This window comes from Ovis aries, chromosome 23 (genome assembly GCF_016772045.2).
Source record: "Ovis aries strain OAR_USU_Benz2616 breed Rambouillet chromosome 23, ARS-UI_Ramb_v3.0, whole genome shotgun sequence".
In the NCBI taxonomy this organism is placed as follows: domain Eukaryota; kingdom Metazoa; phylum Chordata; class Mammalia; order Artiodactyla; family Bovidae; genus Ovis; species Ovis aries.
Window position 1 is genome coordinate 959,324 of NC_056076.1, and position 20,446 is coordinate 979,769.

General features: G+C 62.9%; 1 protein-coding gene across 7 annotated transcripts in view; it reads right to left on the reverse strand.

The window, feature by feature from the left end:
• NFATC1 (nuclear factor of activated T cells 1) overlaps positions 1 to 20,446 on the reverse strand; it is a 91,161-nt gene that overhangs the window by 15,369 nt on the left and 55,346 nt on the right. For 2 of the 7 annotated variants that reach the window (XM_042239518.2, XM_042239520.2), the window contains exons 9-10: positions 10,438 to 11,103; positions 1,595 to 2,998 (exon numbers count right to left, since the gene is read on the reverse strand). In XM_042239518.2, the coding sequence (XP_042095452.1) occupies positions 2,886 to 2,998; positions 10,438 to 11,103 (779 nt within the window). In that variant the 3' untranslated portion in view covers positions 1,595 to 2,885. Of the gene's footprint in view, positions 1 to 1,594; positions 2,999 to 3,093; positions 4,950 to 10,437; positions 11,104 to 20,446 lie in introns of those variants that run through there. The other 5 variants (XM_027961073.2, XM_027961072.3, XM_042239522.1 and 2 more) reach the window with 4 other exon arrangements.

Here is a 20,446-nt window from a genome sequence, read left to right on the forward strand (position 1 = left end):
GCGTGTGTGGGTGGGTGACGTGTGTGTGGGTGTGACAGGTGTGTGTGAGGGTGAGGGGTGTGGGTGTGGGGTGACGGGTGTGTGGGGGGTGACGGGAGTGGTGGTGGGTGACGGGTGTGTGTGGGGTGACGGGTGTATGTGGGGTGACGGGTGTGTGTGGGTGACGGGTGTGTGTGGGTGACGGGTGTGTGTGGGGTGACGGGTGTGTGGGGGGTGACGGGTGTGTGTGGGGTGACGGGAGTGGTGGTGGGTGACGGGTGTGTGTGGGGTGACGGGAGTGGTGGTGGGGTGACGGGTGTGTGTGGGGTGACGGGAGTGGTGGGGGTGACGGGAGTGGTGGGGGGTGACGGGAGTGGTGGTGGGGTGACGGGTGTGTGTGGGGTGACGGGAGTGGTGGTGGGTGACGGGTGTGTGTGGGGTGACGGGAGTGGTGGTGGGGTGATGGGTGTGTGTGGGGTGACGGGAGTGGTGGTGGGTGACGGGTGTGTGTGGGGTGACGGGAGTGGTGGTGGGGTGACGGGTGTGTGTGGGGTGACGGGAGTGGTGGGGGGTGACGGGTGTGTGGGGGGTGACGGGAGTGGTGGGGGGTGACGGGTGTGTGGGGGGTGACGGGAGTGGTGGTGGGTGACGGGTGTGTGTGGGGTGACGGGAGTGGTGGTGGGGTGACGGGAGTGGTGGGGGGTGACGGGAGTGGTGGTGGGGTGACGGGTGTGTGTGGGGTGACGGGAGTGGTGGTGGGTGACGGGTGTGTGTGGGTGACGGGTGTGTGTGGGGTGACGGGAGTGGTGGTGGGTGACGGGTGTGTGTGGGGTGACGGGAGTGGTGGGGGGTGACGGGTGTGTGTGGGGTGACGGGAGTGGTGGTGGGTGACGGGTGTGTGTGGGTGACGGGTGTGTGGGGTGACGGGAGTGGTGGTGGGTGACGGGTGTGTGTGGGTGACGGGTGTGTGTGGGGTGACGGGAGTGGTGGTGGGTGACGGGTGTGTGTGGGGTGACGGGAGTGGTGGTGGGTGACGGGTGTGTGTGGGGTGACGGGAGTGGTGGTGGGTGACGGGTGTGTGTGGGGTGACGGGTGTGTGTGGGTGACGGGAGTGGTGGTGGGTGACGGGTGTGTGTGGGGTGATGGGTCTGGTGGTGGGTGACAGGTGTGTATGGGGGTGACAGGCCTGGGGGCTGCCAGGCGGGGCAGAGGGTGTTGCGCTTTGCTGCCTGGACAGTGGACGGGAGCTGGAGGACGATGGCCTGTGCTTCCAGGGCCGTCTTCCATCCAGCAGAACACCGAGGTGACAGGCAGTCTCCAACAGACATGATTTCAGCTCCTTTCTTAAACTAAAATGCCTTAAAGCTGCCTGCACATCTCCCCTCCAACACGGCTGGGACGCTGCGTTTCCAGCATGGCTGCGGACGGCCCTGCGCCGCCAGAGCAAACACTCAGGTGACGGCCCGCGGCGGCCACCTCTGCAGCCACCACTGCTTTTCCTCTGACCGACCGTCTGCCAAGAGGAAATCGCTTGCTGCCCTGTGAGCCTGCGAATCCCAGAAAACAATCTTAAATCCACAAAAATAATTGAACTTCACTTCTACTGAGCCGCCCGTTCCATTCTGATTTTTATTACAATGTCAACAAGAGTTTAATTTGTTTTAAAGTTTAGGATCTTAAGCCTGAGTGATATACAGTAGTTTACAGCTTGCTGGCAATAGCTACTGTGGACAAAAAAAAAGGAAAGTGCACAGAAAGGCGATTCTGCGTCTGACGCTGTGAAAGCCAGGAGCCCGGCCAAGAGCAGCAGACAGCAGGCTCTCCCGCAGCCAGGACGGGGCCCCGACACGTGACACGGTCTGCCCCCTCCCGGCCAGTCTCAGTCTGGGGACAGCAGTTATGAGGAAATGCCCAAAGTGTGGTTTCTCTCATCAGATGCAGTCAGGTCACCTTGGTGCTGCTGCCTTGTCTGGGCGCCATCCTAAAGACGATCCCAGAGAAAACCCTTGAGAGGAAGGAGTGTCGCCCCCCCCACGGTGTCCCCCCATGTACCTCCCCCTTCCAAGTGTCTCCCCACCGGCTGTCCCCACACCCTGGGTGTCCTCCTCGGGTGTCCCCCCAGGTACCCCCATTCCGGGTATCCCCCTCTGGGTGTCCCCACCATGCTGGTGTCACCCCCCCAGGGGGTCCATCCTGGGTGTCCCCGTGTCCCCACCCCCAGGTGACCCCACCCTACTGGGTGTCAGCCCCAGGGGGTCCCCCCTGCGTGTTCCCCCAGTGTCCCCACCTCTTGGGTGCCCCCCCGGGTGTCCCCACCCCAGTGACATTCTCATTCACCGATTTTGGTCTGTGAGTTTCCTGTCTGTACAGAATGCTCCGACCTCACTCACACTCACAGGTGAGAAGTTATCTCCCAAGGCCGCTGCTGGGGCCCTGCCCAGTCTCGGCTGAAACATCCGCAGAGACACGGAGCGGCCTGCAAACCAACCCAGCTCGGCACATGGAGAGAGGATGGGGATGCCTGAGACGGGCTGTCCCCGGAGCTCCGGGGGCAGCAGAGGGAGCCGGCGGGGCCTGGTTCACGTCTGGACTCCAGGCCTACCCGGCCACACCTCCCTGCTTCCTCCTACCAGACCCAGCAGCCGGAGCCGGGGCATCACCGCGGTCTCCCCATGCCGCCCAGGGCGCTCCCAGGCCGTATCTGGAGAGCGGCAGCTGTGCGGCCTGATATGGCGAGTGGGGAAGCCTTCCCTGGGAAGGGAGGGTGGGCTGGGGCTGATAAGGCCCCCTGCTCCACTGAGGACACATCCAGCACTGTGTGCTCTGCTTCAGAGCAGAAGAGAGCCAGCCCCAGGTTCTGGGCGATAACTGTCCACGTCCTCCGGAGGCCAGCACGGCCCATTGTCTCAGGACCAGGCTGTGATTAGTCGGGGTCCCCTGGGCCTGATAAGGGCGGATGTTTGAGTCGGGGGATGGATCGTCTTTATTCTTAACTGTGTGGAAGTGTCCACTTTGTAATCTGTAAGGAAGGAAGAACCTGGTGTCAAAATTCAGACTGAAAAGGGTAAAGGGGTTTTAGGCTTTGTGCCCAGCCAACGTGAGGACCCACATGGCTCACGCTTTAAAGAGAATCCTTTATTTAGCTCAACAGTAAGTGATGGAGAAGGACACATATTTTTATTCCCCAAGAGAAACTCTGCTATCAGCATTATTTTGTGTCATATGAATATAGAATTTGTGAGTTTTCTCCCATCGCACCTGAAAAAGGGCTCTGTATGCTCCACAAACAGGAGCAAACACACGACACACACATGCCTTCGCTTCCAAAGCACTTCTCTCCTTTGGCATCGAGTGTTTTCGCAAAACCATATGTAAGACCAATGAAACCGCGCAAGAGGCCAGGCCTGGAAACATCCCCAGGCCAGGCTGCCTCTCTGGACACCTTCATATAAACGGGCCCACATAAAATGTGGTCCTTTGTGTCTGGCTTTTTCACTCCACGTGTTTTCAAGGTTCAACCATGTCCTACCGCGAATTGGTACTGCATTCCTCCTTGTGGGTATGGATATAGCACACTGTTTAAAATCTGTCCCATGGACGTTCAGGCTGTTTCACATGTTTGGATATCACACACAACGCTGCTAAGTGCATTTGTGTGCAAGGCTTTATGTGTACATACGTGTTCATTTCTCTGGGTTGACGTCTGAGCGTGGGACTGTCGGGTCTTCTGGCAAAGGCACGGCCCAAGCGACTGCACTCCTTATATCCCCACCGGTAACCTGCCAGAGTTCTGTTTCTCCACATGCTCTCCATAAGTTGCTACTGTCTCTGATTTTTCACAGCATCTCTCATGGGTGTGAAAAGGCGTCGTCCTGGCATTCCCCAAGACTAACAATGTTGAGTATCTTTTCATGTATTTATTAGCCATTCACGTATCTTCTTTGGAGAAATGTCTACGTAAATCTCTTACCCAGTTTTTGACTAGGCCGTCTTATTACTGAGACATGCAGCTTTCACATGTGCCAAGTCTAAGTCCTTTGTCAGACACTGCTTTTGTGAATACACCCATCTTGCATGCTGCTCGTCTGTTTTCTTGGCCACGCCACACGGCTTGCACGATCATGGGCCCCCGATCACGGACTGAACCAGGTTATGTGGCTACACGCCGCGGGGCGGGGGGAGGGGAACAGCCCAGAGGTACGGCACCACAGATCGTCTCCCAGGGTCCACTTTGCCCTGAATAAATGCTTCCCAGTTTGCTCTGCCTCTGGGTAGGTGTCAGGTTCTGGAATAATCGATCTGAAAGTTGTGTCGGTGTTTTCGCTGCTTTTGGGGACTGATATCTCTGCATCACTCTGGAAGCCCTGCCTCTCCCCTAGTTCTCCCCGGGCCATCAAAAGTGCCTCCACTAGTAAAAGGGATTCTCTGCTGAAGGAAACACATAGCGCACTCCACACTTCTCTTTGGCTTTCGAGGCGAGTCCACACATGAAAGCTAGACTCCTGAGCAGGAGTCTTTGCTCACTGCATCTCAATGACACAGCTCGACCTCGGGGGCCCAGAGCCAGCGCTGACATCGGGGCTGGCGGGCGGGTCACGGCGAGCCCCAGCTTTGTCCCCGCCGCGCTCCAAGCAGCTCCAGTGACACCTCTCTCCGAGCTTCAGCCTCCCTCTCTGACAGCATGGGCTGAATCGGCGGTTCTGCCCGCTCAGGGCTGCTGTGAGGCTGAATTAGTCAACAGAGACACCATGTACAGTCACTCTGGAAGGAGCCCAGCCCGTGTGCTGGCACTATTCTTGTTGTCCGGGTTTTCTGTGTGCTGGTGATAGTGTGTCAGGTAGGACACACACAGCTTTGATGGGAACACAGTTTCTCGAACACCAACCACCCGGGTTCTTCTCGCCTGGACCCGGTGGACGGCTATGCCAGGCAGTCACTGTCCTTCAGGAATCCACATGGAAGGGACACTCCTGTATCAGAAAGGTCGCTCAGAAGTGCCACACACTGCTGGCCCTCTGCCTGGCCCTCTAGGGCAGGGCAGCCACGTGCCCACTGCTCTCGAAAAGACAGGCATCCAGCAGATTTAGACAGGGCCCTCCGCCCCAGTCAGCACTCCTCAGAGACCCCAGGCCTGACGGCCCGTCAGCAGCAGGGCTTCTGAGTACCCTTCCCCTGGTGTCATGCTCTGGGGACAGAGCACAGCCGTGGGCCAGGCGTGGGCTCGAGTGTCTGAGAGGAGCTACCAGGCCTGCTTGTTCCTCAGCGCGGAAGAGCTTTGAAACGTGTGGCATCGGAGAGCAAAGCCGTGGAGAGCAGGCCTGGAACGGGGGTGGCACTGACTAAGCCCCCTGGGAAGGCGCCCACCTCTCCGCACAGGCATATCCACCAGGAAGACCGTGTTCTGGTCCTGACGCACTCACTCGCCAACACTCTGCCCCTCGGGGCCAGCCTACAGGGACCGTGAACCGCGACACGCCCACGGGGCCCCAGCACGGCAGGCCAGCACCAGCCTCTGGCCCAAGCAGAGCTAAGTGGCTCTGGCTCCATGAAACCTTCCAAGCTCTTCCCTCCGCTTCCTCCCCCCACATCAGATTCCTCTTTCTTTCCCTCAAATTAGTAACGTCAAACAATTCTCCACTTAGAGAAGGAAGTAAGCTAAAACCTAGGATTAAGGCAGAAGGTTAACATTAGCTGAAAGCAAACCACCAGATGCCCCTCAAGTGCCCAGAAAGCAACTGGGCGGAAGAACCCTGGATGAGAGTCGGGCGGCCTGCGCGTGCTGCTCATGGCGGCATCCAGCATCCAAGGGGTGCCCCAAGTGGCGGACGCTGAAGCCGTGGGGTCACCCGAGCTGCAGGAGGCCAGGAGACGCTCGCCATCACGGCCCAGCAGGCTGTGTCCCAGGGGCCAGGCACAGCGCCTATTTATAAAGGCCCTTACTCAGCGGACACTCAGAGCGGCCCCTGCCTCCCCCCTTTCTCGAGGGGCAGATCCCGGCAGTGCGGGTGCAGCAGCAACGCACACGCCGGCCAGGACCACAGACGCACAAGGCCTGACCGCCGCCCAGGGTGGGGTGGCAGCGTCCAGGGCTCCTGCCATCACTGCCTGTCACTCAGGCCCATCTAGACAGGGAGGAGGGTATTTACTCCAGAGTCTCACACCGTCTGACACTTGGAGGCATGGCGTCCCTGGCAGCCTGGCGTGGGGTCCCTGTGCAGACAGACTCACGTCCCCATGAGGCTCCCAGGGCCGAGTGTGGAAAGGGCTCTGCGCCCTTCCAGACTCTCGGCTCTGGGAGGTGTGAGTGGGGGCTCTGCTCCTGGGACTCCTGTCCTGAGAGATGAGGCCTGCGGGTCACCAGACTGACGGTAGTCCCCACCCCAGCCACCTCCGGATGCCGTGCCATAAGGACTGACCCTCAGGACCCGTGCATGGCCGAGTGCAACCTCCGCCCAGCGGGTAGAGCCCACCGTCTAACGACCCAGCGTGTTTGATCCAGACTCTTTCAATCATCACTAGGAACGGGGAGGCCTCAGAGCTGGGCCCCGGGCCAGGTTAGTAAAACTTTCCATGAGGAAAGTCTGCGTTCGGTCCCAGAGCAGCCCCAGCTCAGGAAGGAAGGGGGGTGCGGGGGGGTGGGGGCGCAGGCAGACTCAGGCAGACACAGCCTGGCCGCCTGCTCCACCTGCTTGTTGTTTTAATGACATCGAGACTTCTGGAAACCCGAGACCCCTGGAGGGGCCTGAAAGGGCCGATTGTGGCTGAGGCCGTGGAGTGGGCTGGGGGGACACATGGGCGGGGTCGGCAGCAGCAAACAAGCGACACCCCGAGACAGTTGCTGGCTCACAAAGCAGGTCCTCAAGTCAGCAACACAGGGGCCCCCATGAAAAGACGGGACAGGCCCTGGAGCTTCAGGGACGTTCACAATACTGCCAGCAGATCCGCATCAACGGGAGCAAGTCCAGGACACCCACACGCACGTCTGAGGAGCGAGCTCAGGCACAGACTGCTGTGCACACATGTGGGAACCACCATGCGTACACCCAAGGAGCGAGGCCAAGACACAGAGACCACTTGCACGTGTGTGAACTGCCCACGTGTGGAGCCAAGACAGAGACTGCTGTGCGTGTGAGTGTGAGCCACAATGTGCACACCCGGGGAGTGAGTACAGGACACACAGACCTCTGTGCACGTGTGTGTGAACTGCCATGTATACACCCAGAGGAGGAGCTGCTGGGCAGTTGTGTGGCTCAGCCCAGCAAGGCGCAGGTCATGGAAATCACCAAGGAAACATTGTAGCTTTTAGGACACATTCAATCCACATTTAAAATAAGAGAAGACCACAAAGCTAATTTTTCTAAAAAAAGGTATCTAGTGATACTGCCATGATTGAGAAATCCAAAATGAAAGTTTAAATTCCATGAATGTTGTTGAACCAAAGAATGAATTATAACCAAAGTTACTTATGGGCCAGATACTACTGATACAACAGCAGAAACGTCTGAAAAACAAAGAAATGGGGTCCACTTGAGGCGTGTCCTTGAAGCAAACGGAGATTTGGCACGAGCACTGGCCTGCTGTGCGTAGGGCTTCACTGTGCAGGGAGCAGGGGCGTCCTGCTTAAGGCGCGGCACCTTTCCTGTCTCTGAAAGACTCACTTATGTGCTCCCAACGCCCTGGCTCCCTGGAACTGGACATACTATCCTCCTATTGCCCTTTTCACTCTACATTTCTGGAAAACAAAAACTTCAAAGAAAACACCAGAACACACATGAAATGAGCTCTTATTGTTCACAGGCCTGGCACCACGAGCATCATAAGCAAGCCCGAGGAGCCCCCCCCCCCCCCCCGACTCCTACTGGCCAACACAGCACCTCTGAGAGCCCAGTGGGGAGGGCACACAGCCTGGCAGGAGTCACCCTAACCATCACCATGGGGCCAGCCCGGCAGAAGTGCCCTGAACTGTCACCATGGGGTCAGACTCGCAGTAGCTCTGTTCCTGAGCCTGTGTGAGGCTGAGTTCCCCACGAGAGCCGCAGCAAATGCCGGGCCCTCCCGCCCTGGGGGTGGAGCCAGGGCTTGCAGGACAAAGCCCAGGAGAGGGCAGGGCAGGCCCCCCAGTGCCACCAGAGCTAGCCCCCTGTCCTGTGGGGAGGAGACTCCCCTGCACCCTCCGCCCAGTCCTGGTTCCCTGGTCTGTACCTCGCCTCTTCCTGGGCTCAAACGGCAAGGATGGAGTGTCTGCTTGTTAATGTTAAGGCTACTTGAAACCAGTGGTTTCTAATTTTCTGATTCAGTTTTTCACTCTTGTTTCCATCTTCTCTGTCTACACCTTCCTGAGCTGGGCTGCAAATTCAAACCCAGACACAAGTAGAGACTCACATGGCCTGGAGTGAATTCCAACAATCCCCCCATCTCCTCCAGACCTTTCACAGGGGCCTGTTTCTAAATCAGGGATCGGCCCCAGCCGATGGATTCTCTCTCCCCGCAGGGCTCAGGACTGCACCACACACCCCTGGATCAGGCCTTGGGGCCGCAGTGCGCATACCCCTGGACACCAACTCTCTTCACAAATTAATTTTCAGACACCTCGACCACATATGACGTGTAAAGGCGAGGCCGGTGAGGGATTAGATTACTGGTGCCCTCTTAAGTCATCCAAGCATTACAGAAACCCCTCGAGGCCCCCAGTTGCCCCATGACACCTGCGTACCCTCCCCACCCAGTCAGAAAGGACCAGTGAGATCCGCCCCAACCCCCTTGGTATCCAGGCTGGGGACTCAGGTCCCCAGGCTCACGATGCCTTTATTCTGCACCAGACGGTCACTGACAGGGGGCTGACTCGCACTCACATGGTAGCTCCGGTGAGCGAGTAGGTCCTGGGCTTGGACCATGGTGAGCAGAGATGGCCTCTCCAGGAGCCCACAAGCACAACCTGCAAAGGGGGCGCCTCCTGAGAAGCGAGCATTTAGGAACAAGAACACTCACGAGCTGGTGAGCTCGCCTGAGGAAGGAGCAGGAGGGGCACTGGAAGGGCGCCAGGCCACCCGATCGGAGGGAGACCGCCCAGGCCCGGGGTCCACCAGAGCGAACGGGGACCTGCCACACCCAGGGCCCTCCTGGTCACTGGGCTGGGGGCTGTGACCAGGTGTCCCCACAGGAAGGCCCATGTGTCCCGAGTCCGGCTGTACCCACACTTCAGGTGTGAATGGGCACCGAAGGTGAGGGTGGGTGCTGGGGGCCCTGTGCCCACGCCTGGGACCGCACGCCCAGCGACTCTCCCTGGAGGGTCCCTGGCGCAGAACACAGGTGTGGGGGAGACGGCAGTCATGGAAGGAAGACACCCACGTGTCTGGCTCCGATTTCAGGGAGAAGGCCAGGAGCCGCAACAGCGGAGGCAGAAAGGCCAAGGTGGCTGACGGGGTGGGGGCGTGGGGCTGTGCCGAGGACTGTCCTGCGGTTCCTGGGCTTCCTGAGTCCTGCAGCTGGGGAGCTGGGCGGTAGGTAGGCACTGGGTCATACCCTGCTCAGGGAGTGACGCACACCGGGGAGATGGGCTGCTGGCTGACAGAGGCCAGACGCCCACACAGATGCGCCACGCGGGGCCCACACAAGCACCAAGTCACCTGTGACAACACCTGGGGCCCTGGCCTTTTGTCCCAAAGCAAGAAAAGAAATCTCTCGATCAGGTGCCATCTGCCATCATTTCATAGGAAGACCTCATATCAGAAAGTCTGCATCATCAACCTAACTGCAGGCATCCCAAAAGCACGCCCAGCGGAGCAGGTGCTGTGCTGGGTGGGTGTGCTGGAGTGCTGCGCCGCCCCCTGATCTGATCACTGGGCTCCCAGGTGGCACAGTGGTGAAGAGCCCGCCGGCCGGTGCAGGAGACACACGGGCCTGATCCCTGTATCAGGAAGAACCCTCGGATCTGGGCAACCCACTCCAGTGTTCTTGCTGGAGAATCCCATGGACAGAGGAGCCAGGAGGGTTACAGTCGAGGGTTGCAAAGGGCTGGACGCAACGGCAAACACGCACAGAACACATGGTTTCACAAGCTGAACAGGGTGAAAGCCACTCACTTTTAGCTATTTGACCACTTAATGACGGTTCACACAACTAGAGAGGCACTTCAGACGCTAAGCAACAAGCTGGGCCCACAGCCGAGTCCCAGGAGGCCTCTTGTCCTCATGGGACATCTCAGCTGGTGGGGGCCTGTTCCAGGGACCGTGGTCACCACGCCTGGCACTGCCACAGGGACCACGTGCCCCCAGGATGCACAGCATAGGCACCCACTCGGCGGGGATGGCGTCCCCCACTGGCTGACGGTGGCACTGCTGACCGCTGGGACTTTCTGGAGTGACACAGGCCGGGCACACTCCTGGGGCAGTGAGCACGCTCTGGGCCGGGGCCCCTCGGCCCAGGGCTGGGCGTGCTCCTGCTGCGGCGGGCACTTACCGTCATCCAGGTCGAGCGGGTCCAGCTCCTGAGGCTCTCGCTTGACCGTTACGGAAATGGGGGCCAGACTACGATTACTGTCCTCACGCACCTCGGGCGGCGGCAGGGGCCGGGCGGCGGCAGGCTCGCTGCTCGGAACCTCGAGTGGCTGGTGCTGCTGGTGGCCCGTCCCGCAGGGGTGCGCTGGGCCACAGGGCTGCAGGTGGGTCGGCTCTCGGGTCCCGGGCGGCAGCGGAGAGGAGGGGCTGTGGGGACAGAGCGCTGGCCGGCGCCCCGGGGAGCAGCTACCGCTCGACGTCGGACTCACCTGTGGCTGCAGCAGAGTGGGGGGCGGCGGCTGGGGGGGCCCAGGAGGCACGCCCGAGGGTCTCGGCGCCTCCTGGCTGGTGAGGACCCCGCCGACTGGCCGCGGAAGTCCGAGGGGGCTGTGGCCCGGGCCAGCCGTGGCCGAGCCATAAGGGGCACAGGAGAGGTCGTGGAGCTCGGGGCTGGCACTGCCCTGCGGACGGGATGGGAAGCCGGGCATGAGGCAGGCACCCGGGTCGGGCGGCAGGGCGAGCGGCTGGCCGTAGCAAGGCTTGGGGAGCGGGCTCAAGCCCTGGCTCATTGGTCCACAGGTGAGGGCAGGCTCGTAATCATCGCTGGGCTCCGTTTTTATGATTGGAACTGCGAGGAGGAAAAAAAAATTAAATAAACATGAGCTGCAGATGGGAGCACCGGGGCGGGCTTGTGGCTAGGATACCCTCCGAAAACAAACAGCGCTTTGACTGAGTCCCTGTGTGTCTCCTGCCTGGTTCTCCCACCCAATTAAAACGAGAGCGTGAGTCATCGGCTCGGGAGAGCTGCAGCTGGTTCTCAGGCCGAGAGCACTGTTTTCCTTGGACTCTCCTGCGGCACTAATGTGCTATAAAAACCCATCTGCGAGCTGTAGCAGAAGCCTGGACCCAAGGGCCTGTGGATTTGTAGCAATCAAAGTGAAAATTTTAACTTGGATGTACTACTGCGTTTCTGCTGCTACCGACATACTATCTGATAAGTGTCTGACATGGGGTGAACTTGAGCAGAGAGTAAGATGGCGCTCAGAGATCAGTAAAAATCCAACAGAAAAGGCGAGTGTCCATTTGCTGCAGGAGAGAAGACTTCAGCCGTTAGACAAGGAAACCCTTTTACACCAGCAAGAATGCCAGTCCTCCTTCCCGCGCACGGGTTCGTTCCCAGGGGAAAATGCACGACTGCGGTCACAGGGTCCTGCGCAGTGCCTCTGGGTACCCCCAGGGTGCGGAAGGCTGGGCTGGAAGTGGCACCACAGGCGCTGGATGGTCCCTTCCTCCCCTCCAGGCTGTGGGCCTGACCAGGCCCTGAGGGCGCTGACCCCGCGCCCTGGGGTCTGCGGTGGGCCGGGCTCCACCGTGCCCACCCCGCCTGCCGGCTCACTCCCTGTGTCTCATTTCTCCTTGGCTGCCTCGTATGCACATGCTCACAAGGGACACCCTGATGGTTGTGTTCCCTGGAGAGCGACTGGCGAGAGCACCGTTGATTTCACAACAGACGCCCGGCGCTGCCATGTGCAGACGGAGGAAGGACAAAGCGCTGTCACCAGACCCTCCTGATCACGTCTTCGCCTCTTCGTTTGTGTGAGGCTGGCCTCCTGGCGTTGGGGTGGGCGGCGCAGAGGGAACGCCCCTCTTCCTCCCAGCCCGCGGGCCTCTGCGCACCCAGCCTCCGCCTTAAGTAAATAAAGCTCCTCTCTCAGACGCAGCTTCGATGTAACACGGTCTCGAGCCAGTGAGGGTGCACATCTGTTCTCTGTTATGGCTGGTGCTTGCAACCCACAGCAGCCTGGAGGACTAGGACTGGCTTTCCCAAAGCCTGTCCACAGGGCGCCTGGGCAGCACCGTGGCTGCGTAGCTGGGACCTGGGGACACTGGCGTGAGGGCACGTGGCCCTGCTCAGCGTCGCCAGGTCCTGGCTTGTAGCCAGGATGCCCAGCGGAGTCATTCCCTTCGGTCTTGCCCTCCCTGTGCCCCCTCCCCAGCCCTGTTCCTGTTCTTCCTGCCTCTGTGGGCAGGGAGGCACCAGGTCCCCAGGCAGTGCTGCAGCTGGAAGGCTGGGGAGGAGCAGAGCGGGTGATGGCCACCGTGCGGCCTCCTGTAGGCAGAGCCAGGGTCATCACTCATGTCCCCAAAGTCACGTCGGGTGGAAAGCTGGGGTGTCCCTGGCATCCTTGGACAGGATGTGTCCAGCATGGCAGGTGTGGGCACAGCAGGCATCCTCACTCCCGGTGCTGGTCAGTCTCCATCAGCCAGGCCAACTCCCACAGTGCCCAAGCGGCACTGGTGGTCCTTTACTGGGCGAGAGACTTCTCTCTCGAGCGCATAGCTGGTCAGGGCTTTGTGTGAGGGGCTCCAGATGCCACGGGGAAGGATTCAGGGACGCCTCACAGGCTGCCGGCGGATGCGAAGAAGGACCAGCTGTCCTGGGTGGATCACATGTCGGGAAACACCCGCAGGTCCTGGTTCCTGCAGTAGCCCTGTGGGTCTCCCATGGGTATGTGTCTCCTGCGGTTCTATGCGTGCGGGTTTTCCGTGACTCTAAGTCCCCCTTCATGTGGGCCTCCCGCGGCCCGTGGGTGTGGGTCTCCCAAGACTCAATGTCCCTCTTCTTGCGGGTCTCCCACGGCCTGTGGGTGCGTTTCCTGTGACTCCATGTCTCCCTCCTTCGGGTCTCCCACGGCCCGTGGGGGCGGGTCTCCTTGACTCCATGTCCCCCTTCTTGCGGGTCTCCCGTGGCCTGTGGGGGCGGGTCTCGACTCCGTGTCCCCCTTCTTGCGGGTCTCCCAGGGCCCGTGGGGGCGGGTCTCCTTGACTCCTTGTCCCTCTTCTTGCGGGTCTCCCGTGACTCCATGTCCCCTTTCTTGCGGGTCTCCCAGGGCCCGTGGGGGCGGGTCTCCTTGACTCCGTGTCCCCCTTCTTGCGGGTCTCCCGTGGCCCGTGGGGGCGGGTCTCGACTCCGTGTCCCCCTTCTTGCGGGTCTCCCGTGACTCCATGTCCCCCTTCTTGCGGGTCTCCCGCGGCCCGTGGGGGCGGGTCTCCTTGACTCCGTGTCCCCCTTCTTGCGGGTCTCCCGCGGCCCGTGGGGGCGGGTCTCCTTGACTCCGTGTCCCCCTTCTTGCGGGTCTCCCGTGGCCCGTGGGGGCGGGTCTCGACTCTGTGTCCCCCTTCTTGCGGGTCTCCCAGGGCCCGTGGGGGCGGGTCTCCTTGACTCCGTGTCCCCCTTCTTGTGGGTCTCCCAGGGCCCGTGGGGGCGGGTCTCCTTGACTCCTTGTCCCTCTTCTTGCGGGTCTCCCGTGACTCCATGTCCCCTTTCTTGCGGGTCTCCCAGGGCCCGTGGGGGCGGGTCTCCTTGACTCCGTGTCCCCCTTCTTGCGGGTCTCCCGTGGCCCGTGGGGGCGGGTCTCGACTCCGTGTCCCCCTTCTTGCGGGTCTCCCGTGACTCCATGTCCCCTTTCTTGCGGGTCTCCCACGCCCGTGGGGGCGGGTCTGACTCTGTGTCTCCCTTCCTGCGGGTCTCCCGTGGCCTGTGGGGGCGGGTCTCCTGAGACTCCATGTCCCCCTTCTTGCGGGTCTCCCGCGGCCCGTGGGGGCGGGTCTCCTTGACTCTGTGTCCCCCTTCTTGCGGGTCTCCCGCGGCCCGTGGGGGCGGGTCTCCTTGACTCCGTGTCCCCCTTCTTGCGGGTCTCCCGTGGCCCGTGGGGGCGGGTCTCGACTCTGTGTCCCCCTTCTTGCGGGTCTCCCAGGGCCCGTGGGGGCGGGTCTCCTTGACTCCGTGTCCCCCTTCTTGTGGGTCTCCCAGGGCCCGTGGGGGCGGGTCTCCTTGACTCCTTGTCCCTCTTCTTGCGGGTCTCCCGTGACTCCATGTCCCCCTTCTTGCGGGTCTCCCGCGGCCCGTGGGGGCGGGTCTCCTTGACTCCGTGTCCCCCTTCTTGCGGGTCTCCCAGGGCCCGTGGGGGCGGGTCTCCTTGACTCCTTGTCCCTCTTCTTGCGGGTCTCCCGTGACTCCATGTCCCCCTTCTTGCGGGTCTCCCGCGGCCCGTGGGGGCGGGTCTCCTTGACTCCGTGTCCCCCTGCTTGCGGGTCTCCCGCGGCCCGTGGGGGCGGGTCTCCTTGACTCCGTGTCCCCCTTCTTGCGGGTCTCCCGTGGCCCATGGGGGCGGCTCTCGACTCTGTGTCCCCCTTCTTGCGGGTCTCCCAGGGCCCGTGGGGGCGGGTCTCCTTGACTCCTTGTCCCTCTTCTTGCGGGTCTCCCGTGACTCCATGTCCCCTTTCTTGCGGGTCTCCCACGCCCGTGGGGGCGGGTCTGACTCTGTGTCTCCCTTCCTGCGGGTCTCCCGTGGCCTGTGGGGGCGGGTCTCCTGAGACTCCATGTCCCCCTTCTTGCGGGTCTCCCGCGGCCCGTGGGGGCGGGTCTCCTTGACTCTGTGTCCCCCTTCTTGCGGGTCTCCCGCGGCCCGTGGGGGCGGGTCTCCTTGACTCTGTGTCCCCCTTCTTGCAGGTCTCCCGCGGCCCGTGGGGGCAGGTCTCCTTGACTCCTTGTCCCTCTTCTTGCGGGTCTCCCGTGACTCCGTGTCCCCCTTCTTGCAGGTCTCCCGCGGCCCGTGGGGGCAGGTCTCCTTGACTCCGTGTCCCCCTTCTTGCGGGTCTCCCGCGGCCCATGGGGGCGGGTCTCCTTGACTCTGTGTCTCCCTTCCTGCGGGTTTCCAGCAGCCCCGTGGGTGCGCTACTTCCCCACATGGATGTTGCCCTGCAGGGGAGGGCGCGCGCTGGGCCCAAGGCTGTTCTGAGTCCAGGCTGGGTCCCCAAGGTTCGGTGTGCCTGTGGGCCCCACGTCTGAGGCTGTGCGCAGAACCACTTTCAGATGCGACCCCTCCCCTCCAATCTGCACACCCGTGGTCAGCGGCGGCCACAGCCTGGGGCTTCTGCAGTAAGCACCGTCCCCCTAGCCTGGGGCCCCACGTGGAAGCCACTTCAGGAGACGCCTCGACTGGGTCTGAGCCCTGCGTGCCCCCTGACTGGGGCTCCAGCCCTGAGCCCCACATCCCAGCGAGGCGGCGGGGAGAGCGGCCCGGGGGCCTTGACAGAGACGCCAGTCCCACGGGTCACAGACCCCGCGATGCGCTCGCCTGCTGCCCGCTGAGAAGCCCGGTGTGAGGCGGCTCCCGCGCGGGCGAGGTGGCCTCTCCAGGAGCCGGCCGCCCGCCTGGGGTGGTCCGAGCTCCAGGCCGCGACTCCACGGACCGCGCTGCCGAGCGGGGACGGCTTCCAGCCGGGACCATAGGAAGCGGCAGGGGGCGCGCTGGGGCGGGGCCTTCCGACCCGGCAGCCCCGGCGCTGAAGTCGCCCGACAGGCCCGCGGCCGCCCCTGCGCACGCGCGGCCCGGACGGCGCCAGTTACGCTCTGCGTCGGAGCCCACGTGCAGGGCCCGGGGCCTCGGGGCGGCACGTCCTGCAAGTTAAGCCATTGCCCTCGGGGCTCCTCTCCCACGCCGGGTCCTCAGCTTGGTGCCAAGGCAGGCTCACCTCCTTCCTCAGGTGCCCCTCCAGCGCTTTAACCAGCCCCCCGCCCGCCTCGCCTGCTCTGGAGGTGCTGTGGGGAAACGCCGGGGCTGGTCTGCCTGCCTCGCAGCACCCGCACCCCCGGGGCTGGCGGAGGGCGGGAGCAGGAGGGCGCCTGTGCGGCCGCGGGCACTGGCGTCAGCTCGTGAGCCCTTGCGGACCCCGAGTCCCCACCACAGAGGGTGGACGTGACCCAGGTTGCGTCCCCCCGCCTGCAGCCCCCGGGTCCTCGCGGGTGCACAGCTCCGGCTCCTCGGTGACCCGGCCGAGCGGGGCCTCCTCACTCAGACGTCTTCCCGTGTCTGCATCCCGCGCTCACCCCCACCCTTAAGCCCCAGCACGAGGCCATCTCGACGGCTCCCTTTGGGAAGAAACTCGTGCTCTTAAGGAGACGACCGCCCGCCCACCCTGGGGGCTCCACACGGTGCCAGGACGGTGACTGAGGGAGACCCCAGCGAGTCAGCCCGGCCGGGGGCACTTCCAGGCAGCGTGCAGCAGACACGGGGTCCTGGCACACCTGCCCGCCCTCCTCAGGACACCTGGCACGGCATACAGATGGAGACGACTGGACAAGAAACAGTGACAGACGCCGAGAAGAGGCACTCTCCTGACGGATGGACGGACATGGCCACACCCGGGACAAGGGCCTGCGTCCACACCGCACGTGGGTGGGGGGACTTGGGCCCTGGAAGCACCTACAGGCTGTGTGGCCTCGGGGCTGCCCCACGGCCCCCAGTCAGGTGACGTCCAGTCAGGAGGGGACCGAGGGCCCGATGAGCACGGTTTCCGCTGCCGCAGGAGGAGCCAGGGTTGGGCTGAGCCCACAACCCAAGGGGCTGCTGCCAACGGACCTGCCCCACACGGGTGCTGGCATCTGGAGGCAGACAGCAGGGAGGAGGCGGGTCATGGAGGGGAGAGGGCCGACACCTCGGGCCATGGTACAGAGAGAGGCTCTCACTGTCCATTGACATGGGGGATGCGGGGGACATGGAGGGGCACAGTGAGGGGACACAGGGAGGGGGAGACGGGGGCATGAAGGGGCACAGTGAGGGGGACACGGGACATGGGGGGACACGGAGGGGGACACATGGGGGGGACATGGGGGGACACTGAAGGGGACATGGACATTGAGGGGGCACAGGGGACACAGGGAGGGGACACTGAGGGGGGCATGGGGGACACGGAGGGGACACGGGGGGACACTGAAGGGGACATGGACACTGAGGGGGCACAGGGGACACGGAGGGGACACGGGGGGACACTGAGGGGCACGGGGGACACAGAGGGGGACACATGGGACACTGAGGGGGACATGGACACTGAGGGGGCACAGGGGACACGGAGGGGACACATGGGACACTGAGGGGGACATGGACACAGTGAGGGGGACACGGGACATGGGGGGACACAGGGAGGGGGACACATGGGGGGACATGGGACACGGGGACACAGGGAGGGGGACACGGGGGGACATGGGACACAGTGAGGGGGACATGGGGGGACACTGAAGGGGACATGGACACTGAGGGGGGCACGGGGGACACGGAGGGGGACACATGGGACACTGAGGGGGACATGGACACAGTGAGGGGACACAGGGGACACATGGGGGGACACTGAGGGGGGCACGGGGACATGGAGGGGACACAATGGGGGGGCATCTGCGAGCCAGATGGGCCAGGCCCCCTCCCCGGCACCCCCAGCACCTGAGCTGACCTCAGCCTCCCAGGCGGGCTGGGACCTCTGTGGAGACGCCGCCCGGCGCCTTTAGAGCCACCTGAGGACAGCGCCCCACGAGGACTCTGTGAGCCCGCCTGGCCCCGCCGGCACCGGAGAGGCTGTCCTCAGAGAGCAAAGCCCAAACTGTCTTCTGTTTGTTACGTGACATTCGAGCCATGAACACAGACACCCACAACATAACTTCAGGGCATGGTTTCTGAGGCAGGAATCGTGGGCACGGGAGCTGCCTGAGCTGCCAGCCCCAGTGAGCGGGCACCTCTATGCAAGTCCTGGGGGCGGGCAGCCAGACCAGAGGATGAGGGGTCTCAAGCGCACGCCAGCAAGAGTGACGTCTCCTCCTCTGCGGACAAGCTCCGGCCTCTCTACGGACTTGCATCAGGTCCTGGGTCCCAGAGGACAAGCTCCCGGCTCGGGGAGGGAACCTCATGACTGTGGCAGGCACTGAGACCTCAGGTCTGTGCTGTGGGAGCTCCGGCCAAGCCCGATGGGGCAGGAGGCCCATCCTCTCCGGGACCCCCCAGGCATCCTGGGGGTGCCGCCCAGCAGCTCTACAGGAGCGTCAAGGGGACCCCGAGAGATGGTGCGACTGCAGGCTCGGGCACACTGAGATGGACCGGCTTCATGGCTCTAAGGCAGACATGTGGGGTGTGAGCTGGCGAGGCGGCCTGGCCGTCCATGGCAATGGCACCGCTGGGTCGGCCCCGCCTGGGAATCCAACTCCCCTGGTTAGGCTGATGATGGATGGCGGGCAGAACAGACCAAATGAACCAACAAGTGGGTTGCTTTCGGGTTTCACCCGGTGCCGCGAAAGCTGCATCAGAAGGACCGTGGCTCACCCTCCTGCGCGTTTGGTCCAGGCAGCTGCACGTCCAGGGCTGTGACTCGTTGGGGGCCCAGGGGCCGGCCTGGGGTGACCTCTGTGTGAGTGCCTCGTGGGGACCAGGAGTCGCCAAGTCGCTCTGCGAGGTTGTGCCTGGGGGCCTGGCCTCACGCCTGACTCAGACTGCCCTGGGTTTCAGTGGCCCTCGGTGTCCACCCTCCACCCTCCTCATTCCGCTGTGAGTGACGGTCTCTGCAGGGGAGGCCTGGTGTGTCTGTGCTGGGCTCCTGGCTCAGACCCCCACGGAAAGGGCGCCCACGCTCTTTCCCACCAGTTCAGGCCCCCAATTCACCCGCCCCCACCATTCTTCTCTTCCAAGCTCAGACCACTCCCTGCAGAGTCGAGGCCAGGCAGCAGCCTGAAGCAGTCGCTGGTCAAGACAACCGACGGGGCTGACCCCATGGAGGCCTTCAGAGATAAACAGTCTCCAGTCCCCTCCAATGCCTGGACTCTCCACCACCAGGTTCAGACACCAAAGCCAGCGGCAGGCAGGCCAGACCCACAGCAAGGAGCTGAGACCCACAGCAAAGAGTGTCCAAGCCCCCTCCCCCAACTTGTCCCTCCGGGGCTGGCAGCAGGGCCCTGGACACACGGGCGACCAGCTCCCAGCTCCCCTGTGTGGCAGGTTTAACGTGGAAAGAGCTGGAAACACGGCTCCCTCGTGCCCGGCTGGAGCTGTGAGGGAGCCCACAAAGCTGGGGTTTCATAACAGCAGGAGAAGCCTAGCCAGGTGCCCGCATGAGCCCCCACCCTGCCCGGCCCCCCGGCCACACAGCTGAGCTGACTTGCAAGGTTCCAGAACACCCAGGGACACTGGCCAGGCCACCAACCACAGCGGCTCTCCCCCCACCGCCCTCCCGCCTGCACCCGGCCCCACTCAGCCTTTGGGGAGAAGTTTAGGGGCTGTAGGCCCAGGAAGGACACCCCTAGCCCTCCGCCCACGTTGGGGGAACACTAGCACCTGCCCAGCCAGGGGGCCGACGGGTCCTCTGAGATGAGGCGAGGCCAGCCGGACCCTGGTGCGGACGGAAGTCCATCTGCAACCCTCTCCTCGGCCCCCCGTTCCCACCGGGAGACGAGGTGAAAAAGCTCAGCCCGGGGGCTCGGGGTGAAGGGTGGGGACAGACTGAAGCCCCAGCTTCAGTGGGCTCTGGACACGGCTGCTCCAAGCAAGCGACACAGGCTGTGCGCACACACACGCACGTGTATCTCAGGATCAGAGGCGTGGCTCCCTGCGGTCAAGGCCACAAAGATGCAGCTGTGACATGGGGTGGGGAGGGGGCGTGGGGGCCCATTCGGATCTGCGACGTGAGGGGACGCTAAAGAGTGGGCACCCGTGAGGCCTGGCTCAGAGGAGTGGTCAGAGGGCGGCCTGGGGGCGGCCCCTGAAGCTCGGGAGCCGGGCGCCTTCCTCAGTCACTGCCGGGTGTGCACACTGGCTTCTGGGAGGTCAAGACTCGGGATGGAATGTGAGCGCCACGAACTCGGAAAGAAGAGCCAGGCGCCCAGCAGAAAGGTCAGCCCAGAGCTGGCTGTGAGGCAAGGTCACAGGGCTAACGGCCCGGGCGGGACAGCTGCCTGCCTGTGACTCCGGCCACCAGCCCCGGCCACCCGGCTGACCTGGACCCAGCAAGTGTGCGACCCTCGGCCTCAGACCCCTGGAGACGGCTTCTCTGTTGGCGGAGGCCACGTGGGCGCCTGAGTGTCCCGAGGGCTTTCTCATGATCCCGGCAAAGCTCTGGGACCCTTGAGGCCTGAGCAACAGGTAGGCAGGGGG